This window comes from Pseudophryne corroboree, chromosome 3 (genome assembly GCF_028390025.1).
Source record: "Pseudophryne corroboree isolate aPseCor3 chromosome 3, aPseCor3.hap2, whole genome shotgun sequence".
In the NCBI taxonomy this organism is placed as follows: domain Eukaryota; kingdom Metazoa; phylum Chordata; class Amphibia; order Anura; family Myobatrachidae; genus Pseudophryne; species Pseudophryne corroboree.
Window position 1 is genome coordinate 476,020,907 of NC_086446.1, and position 21,633 is coordinate 476,042,539.

At 43.8% G+C, this 21,633-nt stretch overlaps 1 protein-coding gene across 1 annotated transcript in view; it reads right to left on the reverse strand.

The window, feature by feature from the left end:
* PITPNC1 (phosphatidylinositol transfer protein cytoplasmic 1) overlaps window positions 1-21,633 on the reverse strand; it is a 478,249-nt gene that overhangs the window by 48,880 nt on the left and 407,736 nt on the right. The window contains exon 6 of the mRNA XM_063960825.1: window positions 12,145-12,240. Coding sequence (XP_063816895.1) covers window positions 12,145-12,240 — 96 coding nt within the window. The remainder of the gene's footprint in view (window positions 1-12,144; window positions 12,241-21,633) is intronic.

Genomic DNA, 21,633 nt, shown 5'->3' on the forward strand with positions numbered 1-21,633 from the left:
CCGGGGGATATGGACTGTAATCAGTCAACATCTTGAATGTCAACATGCAGCGATGCAGTCTGAAGTATTACCCCCTTAGAAACTTAGAATCCCCTACAGACCACAATTAGAGTACCACCACCCACAGCATAATACTGTGATTTACGGGTGTCATCCCATTATTTTCCCGTCGTCTAGTGTATACCCAGCTATACAAATTATCCCGTGCTCTATAAATAATTTTAGCTTTATTTATATTGAAAACTGACATTGACGTGAGTGTTTGCTTGCATTACAAAAGCAGATATTTTCAGTATAGTCGTGACTTTCTGTTCAACTGCCTGTTTGCATTTTAGGTTAATACAGGGAATTTGTACAGAGAAATCCTTCATGCACATACTGTTTCTTCTGGGGATAGTTATATTCAGTTCACAGCTCTGTACATGCCGCCTCGGTGCCCATCTCAGGAGATGACGTCTGCTGTTTGCGCATACAGTATGTCATAAGTCTGAGGTGAATTAGACATAATATGACTTTCCTGTAGAAGTGTGTATTTGATTTGAATTAAACCCATTACACTGTATCTTAACACGATGTGACAAATACATCAGGATTTCGGTCATCATTACACAAAGTCTTATTACGTCTCTGCATTGTGATAATTCCCGGATTAACACCCCCAACAATGGAGATCCGAGAATGAGCAGTGATGCTGAGACTGTAAGAATTAATATGTGATATTCTCTATGATTGTCTGATTTTACTACCATGCTTCTAATGCACCAATGCATCTATTAATGTTTTGTCTGTTTATTGAATTCTGAAGGTTTATTATTCATTCAGTTCAATTTAAGAAAAATACTTTTAGATAACATGCTCATTGTCTACAAAAGACTGTAAATGTCAAAATGGTGCGCTGAGAAGATAAAATATTGTTTAAGGACGGCACCTGGCGTCACTACAGAACACTGCGTTAATCCCTCATGAAAATGAGGTTGTCACACAGCCATTCCTCACGTTATTTACAGCTCATGTTTGTAGTGTGAATGAGAAAGACAGTTTTATCATCAGAAATGTACACAGAAGCTGTGCACCAGTCTGCACTATGCTTTACAATATGAATCCAAACATAGTAATGGTCATTATATTGTTGGACTGGATCATGTGCGAGTCATACTCGTATGGTAATAGTATGGTACTCGTATGGTCATACTGTACATGTAAAAACTCAATTGATTAGTGAGTTGGCTGAACATTTGGATCACCATGTAAACTCATGTACTATATGTTTCATGGTCAGTTGATAAACCTACAATAGAAATTACTGTCCCACCATAAAAGGCCGTGGGATTTAAATATGATAATTGACTGTTCACGCACTGTGCCATGCCTGCCAAATATTACAAGTACCAGTATTAAAAACTGAATTCACTGTACTCTGTTTTACCACAACAAGCAAATCTATTTCTGCTGGTGAATTAAGTTGTAAAAATAATTGGCCTTTTCTTCTTAAACTAAATATACATATGAAGTTTATAAGCCTTGACTGTGCTTGCTAAGATGGTGATTACGACTATTGGGCTGTAGCACACCTGTAACCATGGCAGGATTAAGGTTTGTAGTGGCACCTTCCAAAATAAACATAACATTTCCAAAATGATATACTCGCGATGTCATTTAAACGTCTGTGTAAATATCCCAAGCACTACAAATGTGTTCAACCGACTATAGTGAACTCGGGTGGTCATTCAGACCTGATCGCATGCTAGAATTTTTCGCTGCGCTGCGATTAGAACTGCGCATGCGTAAGCACCGCAATATGCATGCGCGTCGTACGGGTGCAAAGCGGATCGTTGCTGTGCGATGGATTTTACGAAGAATCCATTTGTACAGCCGATCGTAAGGAGATTGACAGGAAGAGGGTGTCAACTGACCATTTCCTGGGAGTGTTTGGAAAAACGCAGGCGTGGCCAAGCATTTGCAAGGCGTTTGCAGGGCGGGTGTCTGACGTCTATTCCGGGCCCGGACAGGCTGAAGTGATCACAGCGGCTGAGTAAGTTCTGGGCAACTCAGAAACTGCACAAAACTTTCTTGTAGTGCTCGGCTGCACATGCGATCGCACGCTTGCAAAGCAAAAATACACTCCCCTATAGACGGCGACTATCTGATCGCAGTGCTGCAAAAAATAGCTAGCGAGCGATCAGGTCTGTATTAGGCCCTCAGTTCACATTATGCCACTCATAACCAGCAGTTCACATTATGTGATGTCGCTATGTGCAAGTGCACCAGCCTCGCCTGCCTTGTTGTTTGCCCTGCACAACCTGTAACTATGTTTGCTCCCTGCTCATGCTTGCCTCTGAGCACCTCTCCTTAGACACATACGTCCAGATTTTGGCACTGCACTGCTAGACCTGACCATTACTTATTAGCCTTTGTGCCCCAGTTTAGCCAGCGCAATTGTCATGCAGGATCCTTATCATGTTCACGTTTCAACATGACATAACAAGAACTTGTTCAACCCAAAGGTACAGCACTCACCAATACAGAAAAAAATGAATGGTGGATATGAAGCACAAAAGGAGAAACAATCTAATGCAACATGCCTATGTGTACACAAATGCAGATCTCCGTCCATGCTGTCCAGATGCAAGAATTCTACTGCACACAAAAGAGCTGAGTTTAACAGGACACCAGTCCATCATTATTAGGAGAGCTGGCATAGATGTTGTAGTGCTGTCACTCGCTTCATTCAGTGGCATACAAGCCGTTTTCATGTAGATTGCATTTGGAACTGGAAAAATTCTGAATACATGTCAATTAATCTCCTGTTTAGTAAGAAGGTAATCGAAAAAGTTAAAGCCTAAGGTGGTCATTCCGAGTTGTTCGCTCGCAAGCTGCTTTTAGCAGCTTTGCACACGCTAAGCCGCCGCCTACTGGGAGTGAATCTTAGCATAGTAAAATTGCGAACGAAGTTTCTGAGTAGCTCCAGACTTACTCGGCAACTGCGATCAGTTCAGTCAGTTTCGTTCCTGGTTTGACGTCACAAACACACCCAGCGTTCGTCCAGACACTCCGCCGTTTCTTCAGACACTCCCGCGTTTTTCCCAGAAACGGCAGCGTTTTTTCATACACACCCATAAAACGGCCAGTTTCCGCCCAGAAACACCCACTTCCTGTCAATCACATTACGATCACCAGAACGAAGAAAAAACCCCGTAATGCCGTGAGTAAAATACCTAACTGCATAGCAAATTTACTTGGCGCAGTTGCAGTGCAAACATTGCAAACATAGTCAAAATCGCAAGGATATATCTCACCGTGTGTATGCACCTTAAGGCTCTTCTTTTTTTTCCATGCTTTTACTTGAAATGATACATTTTCCTCATTCGCTGGTTGTGGCAAGAACTCTACTTGGTAAACATTCTAACGTCAGAAATTAGGAACACATTCCAGCTTTCGTCTCAGCAGTTTACAAATGTTGAAGTTTTCATGGAAGAACTAGTAAAATTTGTTGTTTCGTCATCTCACTGCACAGTTGATGGGTGCAGAAAAGAACTCTATACTAAAAATGGAAGTTCCATCGATAGACTGCCACCAACCAAATAAGCTTTATTTTAGCATGTCCTGAGGTTGTAACCAGGGGGACAAGAAACAAGAAATAGTGGACAAGAAATAGATTTGTTTGTTGTGGTGAAACAGAGTACAGTAAATTCAGGTTTATAATACTAGTACTTTTAATATTTGCCAGGCATGGCAAAGAGTGTGAACAGCCAATTATCAAAATCATATCCCACTGCCTTTTATGCTGGGGAAAAAGCTTGATAAAACAACCTTTCTTACCTGATTTGGAGCTTTGGGGTTGGCAATAAAATGAAAAATAAACCTAGCAACCGACATGGACCACTCTCCCTCAGGCATCCCTGGCATGCAGGGAATTACTCTGGTGCTCCTGTAAAACTTGCAGCACCAGCCCTTGTAAGTGTAAAAAGGCACTGCTAAAATCAGGGCCGGTGCTAGTGTGTTCGGTGTCCCCTGCAAACTATACATTTGCGGCCTCCCATACATTACAAAGCGTGCGTCAAAAAAAAGTATGTGGTCTCACAAGGACGTTAGTACTGCATCTTACACATAAAGCCCCCAGTAGTAGCACAGCTTACACATAACGCCACCAGTAATAGTGCATCTTACACATAACGCCCTGGTAGTAGCGCAGCTTACACATAACGCCCTGGTAGTAGCGCAGCTTACACATAACGCCCCCAGTAGTAGCGCAGCTTACACATAACGCCCCCAGTAGTAGCGCAGCTTACACGTAACCTCCCCGGTAATAGTGCAGCTTACACATAATGCCCCTAGTAGTAGTGCAGCTTACACATAACGCCATCGGTAGTAGCGCAGCTTACCTTACACATAATGCCCCAGTAGTAGCGCAGCTTACACATAATGCCGCCAATAGTAGCGCAGCGAACACATAACACCCTGGTAGTAGCGCAGCTTACATATAACGCCCTCAGTAGTAGCGCAGCTTACACATAACACCCCCAGTAGTAGCACAGCTTACACATAACCTCCCCGGTAATAGTGCAGCTTACACATAACACCCCCAGTAGTAACGCAGCTTCCACATAACCTCCCCGGTAGTAGCACAGCTTACACATAACGCCCCCAGTAGTAGTGCAGCTTACACATAACGCTCTGGTAGTAGCGCAGCTTACACATAACGCCCTGGTAGTAGCGCAGCTCACACACAGTGCCCTGGTAGTAGCGCAGTTTACATATAACGCCCTGGTAGTAGCGCAGCTTACACATAACACACCAGTAGTAGCGCCGCTTATACATAACGCCCCCGGTAGTAGCGCAGTTTACATATAACGCCCCCAGTAGTAGCTCCGCATATACATAACTCCCCAGTAGTAGCGCAGCTTACACATAACTCCCCCGGTAGTAATGCAGCTTACACATAACGCCATCGGTAGTAGCGCAGCTTACACATAACGGCCCGTTAGTAGTGCAGTTTACACATTATACCCCCGGTAGTAGCACAGCTTACACATAACGCCCCCGGTAGTAGCGCAGCTTACACATAACGCCTGCAGTAGTAGCGCAGCATACACATAACTCCCCACTGTAGTAGCGCAGCTTACACATAACGCCCACACAAGTACAGCTTATTCACATACCCCCCACCACACATATCTACACACACACAAACACACACACACACACACACACACACACACACACACATACATACACACTTTCTCGCTCACTCTCCCTCCACTTATTACAGTCTGGCAGGCTGGAACTGGAGCAGCATGTCCTCCTCCTTAGCAGTCTGGTCGGGGTAGCTCCGCCCCCTCAGTCCATGTAGCCCCACCCACTTTTCAATCCCCAACAATGACGCTGTCATAGTTGAGGCTTCTTCATGCTGCCGGCGCTGCTGCCTGTCAGTGTAACAGGCACAGCAGCCGGCGGGACAGTGCGGCGCAGCACAGGGATGCAGAGCAGGGAGAGCGCCTCTCCAGCCTGGTGCCTACCTGCTCTGCATCCGGGTTCAGTATGGTATGCCGGTGGTCGGGCTCCCGACGACCAGCATACCGGCGCCAGGAGCCCGACCGCCGGCTTACCGACAGTGTGGCGAGCGTAAATGAGCCCCTTGCGGGATCGCTGCGCTCGCCACGCTACGGGCTCGGTGGTATTCCACGAGGGAGAATAAGTGTCGGTATGCCGGCTGTCGGGATTCTGGCGCCGGTATACTGTGCGCCGGGATCCTGTCAGTTGGCATACTGAAGACCACCCCTGCATCCCTTTGCTAAGCGGGTAGCGCCGGGCCTGGCTAAAATGTACAATGCATTGTAAATGCACTGACTGCGAAAATGAAACTGAAAGATCTGAAGCTGTTAGTAGGAATGACAGTCCTGATGGCACTGAATGTTCAGATTGTTTTGTGACATTGCGACTGCTTTTATATAAGATAAAATTAGAAGCAATTTGTACTTATTATATTTAGGGGTTTAAAAATTAGTTTTTAAAAAGAAAAAGTGTTTTTCAATCAATTTAGTTTATTATTTGTCATACCATCCTTTGTACTGCACTATTTTTGACAAAACAGCCACCATTTTAAAATTGGTAGTCGTAATCTTTGGGCCACACCTCAAAAATGATTTGCCAATATAAATGAAGTGGGTGGATTATCCGTGTTTTACATCATTTTACCAGTTACATCGGTTTATTATATTTATACAATTCTAGGCTTATATCCACTCCAGATAAAGATTATAGTCATAGACTAATTAGTAAAGGTTACTGAAGCAATTTTCGGCATAATGGCCAAAAATGCTATCCACTCTTGAATGTTTATAAATAAAACTCATTCAAGCTATTCATTTCTCAATTACTTATTTTATTTATGAAATATTGTGTTTATATAAGTGAGAGAAAACAGATAAAATGGCTATCCCCCAAATATTTTATTGATTTTTTTACCAATTAGATTGTATCTTTGAATGTTAAAAATGGTGACAATCCTACAACAAAAGAACCTGCTACTCTGCTGTCCTATCTTCTCCTCTGAGCACTATTCATGGCTAAGGGGTACATTTACTAAGCAGTGATAAGAGCGGAGAAGTGAGCCAGTGGAGAAGTTGCCCATGGCAACCAATCAGCACTGAAGTAACATCTATAATTTGCATACTATAAAATGAGAGCTACTTCTCCGCTCTTATCACTGCTTAGTAAATGTACCCCTAAATCTTGTGTGAGATCTTATTCACTGCTGCACTGTGCTGAGTTCCTGCAATGTATGAGACTGTGTAACGTGCAGGGGTACACTGTGAGCACAGCAGATGGAATTCACCTTTACAAACTCAGTCACCGTTTACAATGAAGCTAATGGAATTATTTGTGCTCTGCTAGATAACTATGTTATACAACAAATGTTGGACAGTAATGTGCCCCCTGTTTGAACATTTGGGGACACCAATTCTATAGAGACAGTAACCATTTCCTCCCTGTTTTTTTTTGTTTGCAATGTGCCCTCTTTCTTGAAAATAAGTAATTTTTTCTCTTTTGTGTTATATTATTTTGAAAATGTGTTGTATCTATTGATAGAGTTAATGCTATAAAGCAAATACACCCGCACCAAAACTCACTATATTTTATGTAAAATACATAGTTTTCTGCTATGGGGTATATGCAATTCCGGGCGAATTGCTGCAATTTTTCACCCGTTTTTAAATTCGAGACAATTCGACCATCGAATTCCGGCCGGCGGGTGCCGGAATTAGACATATTCAATAAAAAAACGGATTCGACAGTCCCGCTGTCGAAAAACGGACCAATTGACGGATTTTGAATCGACTTTTCAGACGGTACCAAAAATGGTAAAAAACCTGAAAAAAAATTGCGTGGGGTCCCCCTCCTAAGCATAACCAGCCTCGGGCTCTTTGAGCCGGTCCTGGTTGCAAAAATACGGGGGGGGGAATGACAGGGGATCCCCCGTATTTTATCAACCAGCACCGGGCTCTGCGCCTGGTACTGGTGCAAAAAATACGGGGGACAAAAAGAGTAGGGGTCCCCCGTATTTTTTGTACCAGCACCGGGCTCCACTAGCTGGACAGATAATGCCACAGCCGGGGGACACTTTTATACCGCTGCCTGCGGCCGTGGCATTAAATACCCAACTAGTCACCCCTGGCCGGGGTACCCTGGAGGAGTGGGGACCCCTTCAAACAAGGGGTGTCCCCCCCCAGCCACCCAAGGGCCAGGGGTGAAGCCCGAAGCTGTCCCCCCATCCAAGGGCTGCGGATGGGGGGCTGATAGCCTTGTTGAAAATGAACGAATATTGGTTTTTGCAGAAGAACTACAAGTCCCAGCAAGCCTCCTCCGCAAGCTGGTACTTGGAGAACCACAAGTACCAGCATGCGGGGGGGGGGGGGGGGAAACGGGCCCGCTGGTACCTGTAGTTCTTCTGCAAAATAATACCCAAATAAAAACAGGACACGCACACCGTGAAAATACAACCTTATTTCGCACATGCCGACACATACATACTTACCTATGTTGACACGATGTTCGGTCCACTTCTCCAAGTAGAATCCATGAGGTACCTGAAAAGAAAAGATAATTATACTCACCTAAATCCAGTGTCCAGTGATATTTGTAATCCACGTACTTGGCAAAAAAAAAAAAAACGCATACCCGATCCACACGGACTGAAAGGGGTCCCATGTTTACACAGTGTCCCCCGGCTGTGGCATTATCTGTCCAGCTAGTGGAGCCCAGTGCTGGTACAAAAAATACGGGGGACCCCTACTCTTTTTGTCCCCCGTATTTTTTGCACCAGGACCAGGCGCAGAGCCCGGTGCTGGTTGATAAAATACGGGGGATTCCCTGTCATTTCCCCCCCCGTATTTTTGCAACCAGGACCGGCTCAAAGAGCCCGAGGCTGGTTATGCTTAGGAGGGGGGACCCCACGCAATTTTTTTTCTTTTTAACCCATTCCATAAAAAAAAATATTTAAAAAAATATATAAATAATACTTGTGCCTCCTAAATAGACAAACCAAGTACCTAATCCCTTCTAATATAAATAGATATGCTATTAGCAATAAAAAAAAACCATGTTTTTAAAAATTTTTATTACATTCCGCCAGCAAAGTGAGGCGGATTGAAAATGACGAATTTACTGTGGAAAAGCACTGTTGTCGAATTTACATTCTTCAATTGAATATACTTTTGTCGAAAAGCCGCATTTGTACCATTGCAGAAATGTCGAATTTGTCAAATGTCGAATTTCAAAAAGTCGAATTTGAAAAGTCTGTTTTTTTGACGAAAAGTACTGTATTGCATTGTCGATTTTTTTTTTGGGCGAAAAAGTCCCATTTTCGGGAATTCGACCGCAATTGCATATACCCCTATATTTCTTATGCAATGTTCAGAACGAAGCTTCAAAATCACTAAGATAAATGTACATCTTTTTCATAATGCACTAGTTGTGTATTTCCCTGATGAAGTCCAGCTCAGCTCCAGAGAAACGTGTTGGTTAATTAAACTGACAGGTAAATAAAAACATTTAAAACAACATATTTTTTTTATATATATTTGTAAAAAACACAAAAAAATAAATTCAGATTTTCAAACATATGAACATCAGTTGTCACCACTGGAACATCAGGAACATAATGGCTATCATTTTAACAGCCGGAACAGCCACCAGGTACACGGGGTGTGTGTGTGTGTGTGGGGGGGGGTAATTTACACTTCCACAGCCGCTGCTATTGTCTGCAGCTTCCAGGTGGGGGATAATATACTGACAGCGAACATATACTATGCGTGTGATAGATTTGATTTTACATCCATAATCCCATTTTCTGCTTTGAAACACCCATCACCAAAAACAGGTAGGCAAATTAAAAAATGCTCTATCACCAAACAGGGCATAGACTGGGAGGAGCTTGAATTTATGTAGGCAAATTTAAAATTATCAAAGCTCCAATGCAGCACCTCTATGCCCCAGCGTCCCCCACATAGATGAAAGAGAAATGTATTTTTTCCAGAAAAGAACGCACCCTGTTATGAATATATGTTCTTTATAACACATAAATGCATGTAGTTATAACTGCATGTACTTACCACTGCAGGTAGTTATGAATGCACAAAGGGAGTGATTCAGATGTGCTTGTAATAAGTGTCGCTGCTGCTTCCTTAGATGGAGACCCTGGCCCTCCACAAAACGGAGGCCATCGCCACCCCCTCCCCATCCCAAAATGTCTGCAGACTGTCAATCAACTGATATCTGCAGCCATACTATGTCCGACATCGATGAGTCCATACTGCATATGCACAGTAGGGGTCTGGCGCATGCGCAATGTAACATAGTAACATTAGGGGACATGTACTAAGCAGTGATAAAAGTGAAGTGAGTCACTGGAGAAGTTGCCCATGACAACCAATCAGCTACTCTGTATACTTTCATAGTATGCAATTTATAAATGTTACGTCAATGCTGATTGGCTGCCATGGGCAACTTCTCCACTGGCTCACTTCTCCACTTTTATCACTGCTTAGTACATCTCCCCCATAGTAACATAGTTTTTGAGGTTGAAAAAAGACAATTTGTCCATTATTATTGTTACTTTATTACTAAAGTGCATGATTTACCCATCATAACCCTCTTAGATCCTTATCCATTAGGAATCTATCTAGCCAATTCTTAAAAGTAATGACTGAGTCTGCCATTATTACTTTCCAGGCAGGAAATTCCAAGTACGTATTGTCCTTACTGTGAAGAAACCTTTCCGTCTCTGTGTGCGAAATCTCCTCTAATCTAAGCGGGTGTCCACGTGTCCTTTGTGGTGATCTTACCAAAAACAAATCCCCCGCTAGCTCTGTGTATTGACCCTATATATTTGTAAATGTTATAAATGTCCCCTCTTAATCTCCTTTTTCCAGTGTAAACATGCCTAGCCTAGCAATCCTTCCCTTGTATTCTAGCGTCTCCATCCTCTTAATCAATTTGTTCGCCCATCTTTGAACCTTTTCTAGTTCCTGGATATCCTTTTTGTAGTATGGTGCCCATAGCTGTGCACAGTATTTGAAATGTGGCCGCCCCAATGGTTTATACAATGGGAGTATAACACTCTCATCTCTTGCGTCAATTCCCCGCTTTATGCATGCTAACACCTTGTTTGCCATTTTTGCTGCATTCCTACTTTGGGTACTACTCCTAAGTTTGTTATCTATGTGAACACCTAAATCTTTTTTCCAGTACAGAATTCCCCTAGTTTTACTGATCCTCGGTACATTGCGTCCTTCTTTAGTTTGCAACTGGACCTGAATGATATCCATAGTTATCAATGCACATAGTTCATGACCCTCATATAAAAATTACATATTGATAAAAATGATTGAATAATAAAAAAATAAAAAAAACTTTTTTAAACTAAATTAGAAAGTCGGAGATGCAGCAAATAAAGAGATGTTCCCTATTAATGGGCTGCCAGGGAGGGATTTACGAATGTAAGAAAAATTCCAGCCAGACCAGCAACCCTGCAAAAGGAAGTGCATGGAACAGACAATTGGAACAAAAAAGTGGAAAGTGCTGCCCTCTGCACATTCTGTGATTTGTAAGTTACCCTTTGTTCCCCATTATTCCCCACCATTCACAGTATCCATAGCATTGTGCTTGCTACCTCAACTCTGACCTTTTACCAAGCTTGACCCAAAAAGATGCTTATAAATGGGATGCGGTCAAGATCACACCAGATGGGATCCCGGCGGTCGGAATACCGACACCGGGATCCCGACCGGCACAATCCCGACATATTCTCCCTCTGTGGGTGTCCACGACTCCCATACAGGGAGAATAAGGCACCATGTCTGCAGCGCAGCGAGCGCAGAGAGCCCGCAAGGGGCTGCGTTGCGCTGGCCCCCCTGTCAGGATTGAGACGTTCGGGATCTCGGTGTCGGCGGGATCTTGTACTGATCCCTTATAAATTATATTATAGCATTCATAATTGAGGCAATAGTTCGCAAATAAATGTTCAGCTGGGATCAGTATGAAATACCTACAATCAAAATCCAGACGGTCAAAATCCCGACAATTAACTGGCAGTCAAAATACCGACAAGGTCAAAATACCGACAAGGTCAAAATACCGACATTTAAATTACGACAAGGTCAAAATACCGTCATTTAAAATGTCAACAGGTCAAAAAGTCGACAAGAATTTTTCAGTGTGTTTTTTTTTGGTGTATATCGACATAGGTCGACATGGACACCGTATAAGTGTACCGCGCCCCCTCGCATGGCGAGCAGCTTCGGGACTATTATATTCCCCCTCCAGGTCCACTGGGATGGTAAAGTATGAACAAGTCGGTTTCAATTAAATAATCATGAAAAACTCTTGTCGACTTTTTGACCTGTCGACATTTTAAATGTTGGTATTATGACCATGTCGGTGTTTTAAATGTCGGTATTTTGACCTTGTCTGTATTTTGACCGTCGGTCAATGGTTGTCGGTATTTTGACTATCGGGATTTTGATTGTAGGTAAATAGACCGCATCCCGTTCAGCTAACAAACAAAAACACCTAGAGAGCACCATAGAAGGCAAGCACCTTGAACAGAAATAATGAGTTGTCATTAGGCCCTAAAGGGCCACTTACCTCAGACTCCTTATAATATCTCTCTGGAATCTCGTCACATGCTATATCAATAAAACAGACGTCTCTCTCCATGTCTTTAGCTTCAATATCAAATATCTGCATTAAACAAAAGGCAAAACAGCACATCACAGACACAATTAACTATATAAATATAAATACAGTGTGTTCGCAGCAGCTATAAAAGTAATGAAAAACAAAATGTACGATATTTGTAGCAAATATTACAATGATAACCTATTCTTTGGCTAAATGTTGTGCGGCTATATTTCAAGGAGCATTGTTTATTTTTAAAGCATACTTTGATTAAAGCTAATTTTAATAATATGTAATTAAGTCCACACATATTTGACTTTTAACCATCCTTGCACATTGTACGCAACTATTTTAACTTTGTCTTTAAAGTACAGTGCCCAAATTGTTTTTCCAGGTGATTGAGAAACACAAAAGAGAATACGAGTACGAGTACAAGTATGGGATCTCTTATCTAGAAAACCAACATGCAAGAGGTTCTGAATACCAGAATGAGAGGGGAGATTTATTAAAGCTTGGAGAGGTATAAAATACCAGCCAATCAGCTCTTAAAAGCTATGTTACAGGCTATGTTTGAAAAATGTCAGTTAGGAGCTGATTGGTTAGTAGTTTATCTCTTTCTACCGTTTATCTCTCTCCAAGGGGTATATTTACTAAGGTCCTGATTTAATTCGAGTTTGTATTTTTCTTCTAAGTGTGATCATGGAAATTTACTAAACACAAATCTCAGCAGTGTTGGGGCTATTCGTATTGTTTTTCCCGGCAGAGTTCACAAATACGAATGAATAGACCATCGGTCAAACACGGCTGTTATTTGATACAACTCGGTAATTTACTAAGAATTTGTATTCTCAATCACTGCCGACAATAGCCAAACACTGCTGGGAAAGCATAGAATTCGTAAAAAAAGGAGCTATCAAATAGACCTGCTTTTTGCTGGCGTGTTCAGATAGTCATGCACGGATCAGTGAGATCTGTGCGTGCTTATCTGTGTAAAAGGGTCTGAAATAGTTAAAAAGCATTAAAAAAATTGCGTGGGATGCCCCCTCCTAAGCATAACCAGCCTCAGGCTCTTTGTGCTGGTCCTGGTTGTTTAAATACCTTGGCCTTCACCCCTGACCCTTGGGTGCCTGGAGGAAGGGGCCTTGTTTCAAGGGGTCCCCACTCCCCCAGGGTACCCGGGCCAGGGGTGACTAGTTGGGGGGGGGGGGGGGGGGGAGGTAATGCCACGGCCGCAGGGACCAGTATAAAAGTGTCCCCCGGCTGTGGCATAATCTTCTCGGCTAGTGGAGCCCGGTGCTGGATTTAAAAATATGGGGGACACCTACGTCTTTTGTCCACTGTATTTTTGGAACCAGGGCCGGCCCAAGAGCCCGGTGCTGGTTGTCTAAATACGGGGGGACCCCAGTCAATTCCCCCCCGGTATTTAAACAACCAGAACCGGCTCAAAGAGCCCGAGGCTGGTTATGCTTAGGAGGGGGGACCCCACACAATTTTTTTTAACACTTTTAACTCTTTTAATACTGTACACAATGAAGCCCTGCACGGATCTCACTGATCCGGCCGGGCTTCACTGTGTTATGTCCGGCAGTGTTTTACTAATCACTCCCGTAAAACACTGCCCGACAATATGAATAACATCGACATCGGAAAATACGAAAAAGCAAAACTCGTCAGCTTAGTAAATTCCCGAAAATGATTTAAAAAAGTTGCAGAAAAATACGACCTATAAAATTCGAGTTCAAACTCCCACCAATTCGGCAGAAACACGAATCTTAGTAAATATACCCCCAAGCTTTGAGAAATCTCCCCCTTAGGGGTCTATTTACTAAGCCTTGGATGGAGATAAAGTGGACAGGGATAAAGTACCAGCCAACCAGCTCCTACCTGTCGTTTTTCAAACACAGCCTGTGACATGGCAGTTAAGGGCCGTACTGACAGGGGGAGATTTCCCCAGAGATGTGTGCTGAGCGATCTAGCACAGACCGCTCAGCACACATCTCTCCCCCCTACTCAGCACAGTGCGATGTGCTGAGCGAGTGGGGGGACGGACACGGGTGGCCGCTCATTTCATCCAGCGGTGAAATTAGTGACCTGCTAGATTGTGCCAATCTAGCACCGGTGATAGCAACGTGTGGGACCGCGCAACGCTGTCGCCGCCACCCCTACACACGGAGCGATGTTCAGCTAATTTCTAAGCAATCTGGTCAGATTGCTTAGAAATTAGCTGACCATCGCTCTGTGTGTACCCCCCTTTAGGAGCTGATTACCTGGTACTTTCACTTTATCTCCATCCAAGGCTTAGTAAATAGACTGTTAATACACTGTTTATTGTCATATACATAGACATGATCATTGAGAGGCAAGTCTTAAATCATTTACCGATACCCCTTTCACATAGAAAACCAAATTACCAGTAATTTGCATATCAACACAGGTCCTATTTCTGAGTGAAAGGGTCAAACGGGTTGAAATTCCTGGGACTGCTACCCTGTTTTTTACCAGGGTTAAAGTCCCGGAAATTGCGACCTGAGTTGACCCTTTCACACAGGAGAAACACCCGGATAGATCAGCAAAATACCAGGTAGAACCGCTTCGCTCCGTAATTTACTTTCCTGTGTGAAAGGGGGGTAAGGTGGGGACCGGCAAAATGACCCGTAACTCAAATGCTGGGTAAAAGCCGGGATTTACAGGTTTTTCTGTTTGAAAGTAGAATAAACAGAGGAATGTCAGTGAAACAATATAGCAGATATAGTAGATAAATTAGCAATTGTGCTATCATAGTTTCCCAAACTCCACCATTACAGTCCATTTTTTAATGATATCCCACTTGAGCACAGGTGACTTAATTAGTACCTCAGTCACTTTGATTTAACCATTTAAAATCAAGCATGGATATCCTTAAAACATGGATTGTAATGGCGGAGTTTGGGAAACTGCTACAATATTCTCAAGGGAATTACAGATATAAAAATCACATAATTAAAAAACACAAATTCTATTACAGGAGTCTCAAAAATAATTATGTTTATTTTAAAGCAACAAAATGTATTCATATATTTTATACCCCTTTCACACATGATGAAAAAACCTGGGAATATCCAGGTACAGCAGTAACAACCCGGGTCTAGTGGTAGTGTGAAAGCTACCTACCCGTGTCAGTAGTCCCAGGTCCGTGACCCTGCGATTTACCTGGGTTATTCCTGGGTCTGCGTAGGTTGGGCCCAGGTTATCAGTGGTGTGAAAGTGCTGGATCCAGTTTCTATGGGGGTAATTCCAAGTTGATCGCAGCAGGATTTTTGTTAGCAATTGGGCAAAACCATGTGCACTGCAGGGTAGGCAGATATAACATGTGCAGAGAGAGTTAGATTTGGGTGGGCTGTGTTCAATCTGCAATCTAATTTGCAGTGTAAAAATAAAGCAGCCAGTATTTACCCTGCACAGAAACAAAATAACCAACCCAAATCTAACTCTTTCTGCACATGTTATATCTGCTTCCCCTGCAGTGCACATGGTTTTGCCCAATTACTAAAAAAAATCCTACTGCGATCAACTTGGAATTACCCCCTATATCCAGATCTGTGCAAAGTGCCCTGATTGTCTTGGTGGGCCAGCCACATCCACATCTACATCTGCCTCCCACATCCTCCTCAGCCAGCCATGCCCCCCGCAGTGACGGCTCCCAGACTCCGCAGTGTCTGGGTGCTGGAGGAGCAGTGGTGTGTCTTATAAATGACACAATAAACCACACAAAAAATAAATTACTGCACTTAGTATGGCACATTCTATGCCTAAAAAATTGAAACACAGTTCTGTGGGACAGTTCGGATGTGTGAGAGTTAACCCCCCCCCCCCCCCCCCAGCAAATTCCCAGGTTCAGTGTAAATGGGGTCAACCACGGAATTTCCTAAGTCCAAACTGTAGTGTGAGAGGAGGTCTCTAGCAAAATCCCGAGTCTGACCTGGGAATTCCCGGGTTGTATGTCTGAGAGAGAGGTATAAATGAGCATTTAGGAGCTAATTTATCAAGCCTTGTAGAGTGATAAATAGCACGGTGATAAAGTACCAGCCAATCAGCTCCTAACTGCCAAGTTACAAGCTAGGTTTGAAAAAGGACAGGAAGAAGCTGATTGGTTGGTACTTTATCACCGTGCTATTTATCACTCTCCAAGGCTTGATAAATCTAGGCCTTACTTTCAAAATTTAACAGGTCTACTTCAATTTGAGAACATAAGTAAAATGACTGGATTATTGAACTAGCATAACATCCTTTCTTTTGATATTTGCTAGTTTTTTGGGCTATAACAATAGTAATACCAAGTTATTGGAAATGTATCCCAATAACGTGCTTTCCACCTTTGCCACAAGATGGCAGAACATTAATTCCAGCAGAAAGGGCTCATAATGGAATGAGAGCGTTGACATTTTTATTCACCACGTGAAAAAGAAACATTGCTATTAATGGCACTGTCCGCGACTCTTATGAATTTGTAAAAGGCTGAGATGTTTTCCGCACATGAGAAAAATGTAAATAAATGGTCGATTCATGGGCTGGGTGAGGCACAGGATCCAGTATTGCAACAGTTCATTGGCTTAATCTCCACTGAAGAGATTTTTACATGTGACTGTAAATATATATAATTGAATAAGGCAGCTTGCATTAGCATATTTCAAATGAATCTAATATGTGTTAAAATTGCTCTGGGAGCTCCCTGTCTGATAAACTAGAAGCGTGCATAACTTCAGTCAGTATGGTAATTGCATATGGGGACCAGGAAGCTCAAACTTAATTAAAAAAATAATGTCCTCTTAAAGATGAAAACCATATCATAGTGTCAGACCTCCACAAACATAAATTTTTCAGGTTTTGCAAATTATGTTCTATTCCCAAATCTTTTTAAATGGCATTATGTAAAAATTGATGGACATATATGGATCCGTCTCCCAATTAAAATGAGGGCTAGCCATCACTGAATATAAGCTACTATGTTTTCAAACTCAATTACCAATCTCAAAAATATTGGTTCCTATGTTAAAATACTTCAGTAAAATAGTACTACCTAACATCAGAGAACGAGAGGAATTCCCTTGTAATTCCTCTCTCTAGTTAAATCCTTAAAGAAAGGGAAAACGCCCGGCCCAAATCGTTTGGGAGCTGAATATTACCAACTCTTAGTCTCACATTTACTGCCTCACTTGTTGGCTTTGTTTAATGCTCTTTTGGAAGGTAAACTCCTCCATCAGTTTTTAATACCGCTAGAATTGTGTTTTTTCCTCAATCGGGTAGGATTTGGCTCCTGTACAGTCAGATTTGACCAATCTCCTTGTTAAATGAAGATTTTAAACTGTTTAACAAGCTGGCTGCACAATGTCTTTAATTTATTCTCCCACATTTATTAAACCCTACCTAAAATGGGGTTGTTAGTGGTTGGACTTCAGTGCAGAATATACAGTGCCTTGCTAAAGTATTCACCCCCTTTGCATTTTTCATGTTTTGTTGCCTCACACCTGGAATTAAAATGGATTGTTTGAAGGCTTGCATCATTTCATTCACAGAACATGGCTACAACTTCGAAGATGTTTTTTTTATTTTTATTGTGAAGCAAACAAAAAATAGGACAAAATAACCGAAAACTTTAGCGTGCATAACTATTCACCCTCCTAAAGTCAGTACTTTATAGAGCCATCTTTTGCAGCAATTACAGCTGCAAGTCGCTTTGGATAAGTCTCTATGAACTTGCCACATCTTGCCACTGGGATTTTTGCCCATTCCTCAAGGCAAAACTTCTTCAGCTCCTTCATGTTGGATGGTTTCCGCTTGTGAACAGCAATCTTCAAGTCTGACCACAGATTCTCAATTGGATTGAGATCTGGGCTTTGACTAGGCCATTCCAACACATGTAAATGTTTCCCCTTAAACCACTGGAGTGTTGCTTTAGCAGTATGCTTCGGGTCATTGTCCTGCTGGAAGGTGAACCTCCGTCCCAGTCTCAAATCACAGGCAGACTGAAACAGGTTTTGCTCAAGAATATCCCTGTATTTAGCACCATTCATCTTTACCTCGACTTGAAACAGTCTCCCAGTCCCTGCTGCTGAAAAACATCCCCACAGCATGATGCTGCCACCACCATGTTTCACTGTGGGGATGGTGTTCTTGGGGTGATGAGATGTGTTGGGTTTGCGCCAGACATAACGTTTTCCTTGGTGGCCGAAAAGTTAAATTTTAGTCTCATCTGACCAGAGCACCTTCCTCCATACATTTGGGGAGTCGTCCACATGCCAAACTCAAAACGTGCCTTCTTATTTTTAACACTAAGTAATGGCTTTTTCTCTGACGTCCTAAGTGGATGCTGGGACTCCGTAAGGACCATGGGGAATAGCGGCTCCGCAGGAGACTGTGCACAACTAAAAGAAAGCTTTAGACTACTGGTGTGCACTGGCTCCTCCCACTATGACCCTCCTCCAGACTTCAGTTAGAATCTTGTGCCCGGCTGAGCTGGATGCACACTAGGGGCTCTCCTGAGCTCCTAGAAAGAAAGTATATTTTAGTTTTTTTATTTTACAGTGAGATCTGCTGGCAACAGACTCACTGCAGCGAGGGACTAAGGGGAGAAGAAGCGAACCTACCTAACTGGTGGTAGCTTGGGCTTCTTAGGCTACTGGACACCATTAGCTCCAGAGGGATCGAACACAGGACCCGACCTCGATCGTTCGGTCCCGGAGCCGCGCCGCCGGCCCCCTTACAGAGCCAGAAGCAAGAAGTGTTCCGGAAAATCGGCGGCAGAAGACTTCTGTCTTCAACAAGGTAGCGCACAGCACTGCAGCTGTGCGCCATTGCTCCTCATGCACACCTCACACTCCGGTCACTGATGGGTGCAGGGCGCTGGGGGGGGCGCCCTGAGGGCAATATAATACACCTTGGCTGGCAAATCTACACCATATATAGTCAGGAAGGCTATATAGGTGTAAAAATACCCCTGCCAGAATTCAAGAAAAAGCGGGAGAAGTCAGCCGGAAAAGGGGCGGGGCCATCTCCCTCAGCACACTGGCGCCATTTTTCCCTCACAGCTCCGCTGGAAGGACGCTCCCTGGCTCTCCCCTGCAGTGTCAAGCTACATAAGGGTAAAAAAGAGAGGGGGGGGCACTAAATTTAGGCGCAGTATATATATATATAATAAGCAGCTGTAAGGGAAAAAACACTCATTTATAGTGGGATCCCTGTGTTATATAGCGCTCTCTCTCTGTCTCCCCAAAGGGCTTTGTGGGGTCCTGTCCTCTGTCAGAGCATTCCCTGTGTGTATATGGTGTGTCGGTACGGCTGTGTCGACATGTTTGATGAGGAGGCTTATGTGGAGGCGGAGCAGATGCCGATAAATGTGATGTCACCCCCTGCGGGGTCGACACCTGAGTGGATGGTTCTGTGGAAGGAATTACGCGACAGCGTCGACTCCTTGCATAAAAGGTTTGACGACATACCAAATATGGGACAGCCGGCTTCTCAGCCTGTGCCTGCCCAGGCGTCTCAAAAGCCATCAGGGGCTCTAAAACGCCCGCTACCTCAGATGGCAGACACAGATGTCGACACGGATACTGAATCCAGTGTCGACGACGATGAGACTAATGTATCTTCCAATAGGGCCACACGTTATATGATTGAGGCAATGAAAAATGTGTTGCATATTTCTGATGTTACCCCGGGTACCACAAAAAAGGGTATTATGTTTGGAGAGAAAAAACTACCAGTTGTTTTTCCTCCATCTGAGGAATTAAATGAAGTGTGTGAAGAAGCGTGGGCTTCCCCCGATAAGAAACTGGTAATTTCTAAGAGGTTACTAATGGCGTACCCTTTCCCGCCAGAGGATAGGTCACGTTGGGAAACATCCCCTAGGGTGGATAAAGCGCTCACACGCTTGTCAAAGAAGGTGGCACTACCGTCTCCAGGTACGGCCGCCCTGAAGGAATCTGCTGATAGAAAGCAGGAGGCTATCCTGAAGTCTATATATACACACACAGGTGTTATACTGAGACCAGCTATTGCTTCAGCATGGATATGCAGTGCTGCAGCTGCGTGGTCAGATTCCCTGTCGGAAAATATTGATACCCTAGACAGGGACACTATATTGCTAGCCGTTAGATCATATTAAAGACGCACTCTTATACATGAGGGATGCACAGAGGGATATTTGCCGGCTGGCATCTAAAATAAGTGCAATGTCCATTTCTGCCAGGAGAGGGTTATGGACTCGGCAGTGGACAGGAGATGCAGATTCTAAAAGGCACATGGAAGTTTTGCCTTATAAGGGTGAGGAGTTGTTCGGGGATGGTCTCTCGGACCTCGTTTCCACAGCAACAGCTGGGAAGTCTACATTTTTACCCCATGTTCCCTCACAGCCAAAGAAAGCACCGTATTATCAGGTACAGTCCTTTCGGCCCAATAAGGGCAAGCGGGTTAAAGGCGCGTCCTTTCTGCCCAGAGGCAGAGGTAGAGGGTAAAAGCTGCTGCATACAGCCAGTTCCCAGGAGCAAAAGTCCTCCCCCGCTTCCTCTAAGTCCACAGCATGACGCTGGGGCTCCACAGGCGGAGCCAGGTACGGTGTGGGCCCGTCTCAAAAATTTCAGCGATCAGTGGGCTCGCTCACGGGTGGATCCCTGGATCTTTCAAGTAGTATCTCAGGGGTACAAGCTGGAATAAGAGACGTCTCCCCCCCGCCGTTTCCTCAAATCTGCCTTGCCAACAACTCCCTCAGGCAGGGAGGCAGTGTTAGAGGCAATTCACTAGCTGTATTCACAGCAGGTGATAGTAAAGGTGCCCCTACTTCAACAAGGACGGGGTTACTATTCCACAATGTTTGTGGTACCGAAACCGGACGTTTCGGTGAGACCCATTTTAAATTTGAAATCCTTGAACACGTATATATAAAAAAATTCAAGTTCAAGATGGAATCGCTCAGGGCGGTTATTGCAAGCCTGGACGAGGGGGATTACATGGTATCACTGGACATCAAGGATGCTTACCTGCATGTCCCCATTTACCATCCTCACCAGGAGTACCTCAGATTTGTGGTACAGGATTGTCATTACCAATTCCAGACGTTGCCGTTCGGTCTATCCACGGCTCCGAGGGTCTTTACCAAGGTAATGGCCGAAATGATGATACTCCATCGAAAGAAGGGAGTTTTAATTATCTCGAACTTGGACGATCTCCTGATAAAGGCGAGGTCCAGGGAGCAGTGGTTGGTCGGGGTAGCACTATCTCGGGAGGTGCTACAACAGCACGGCTGGATTCTAAATATTCCAAAGTCACAGCTGGTCCCTACGACACGTCTACTGTTCCTGTGGATGGTTCTGGACACAGAACAGAAAAAAGTGTTTCTCCCGGAGGAGAAGGCCAAGGAGCTGTCATCTCTAGTCAGAGGCCTCCTAAAACCAAAACAGGTGTCGGTGCATCACTGCACGCGGA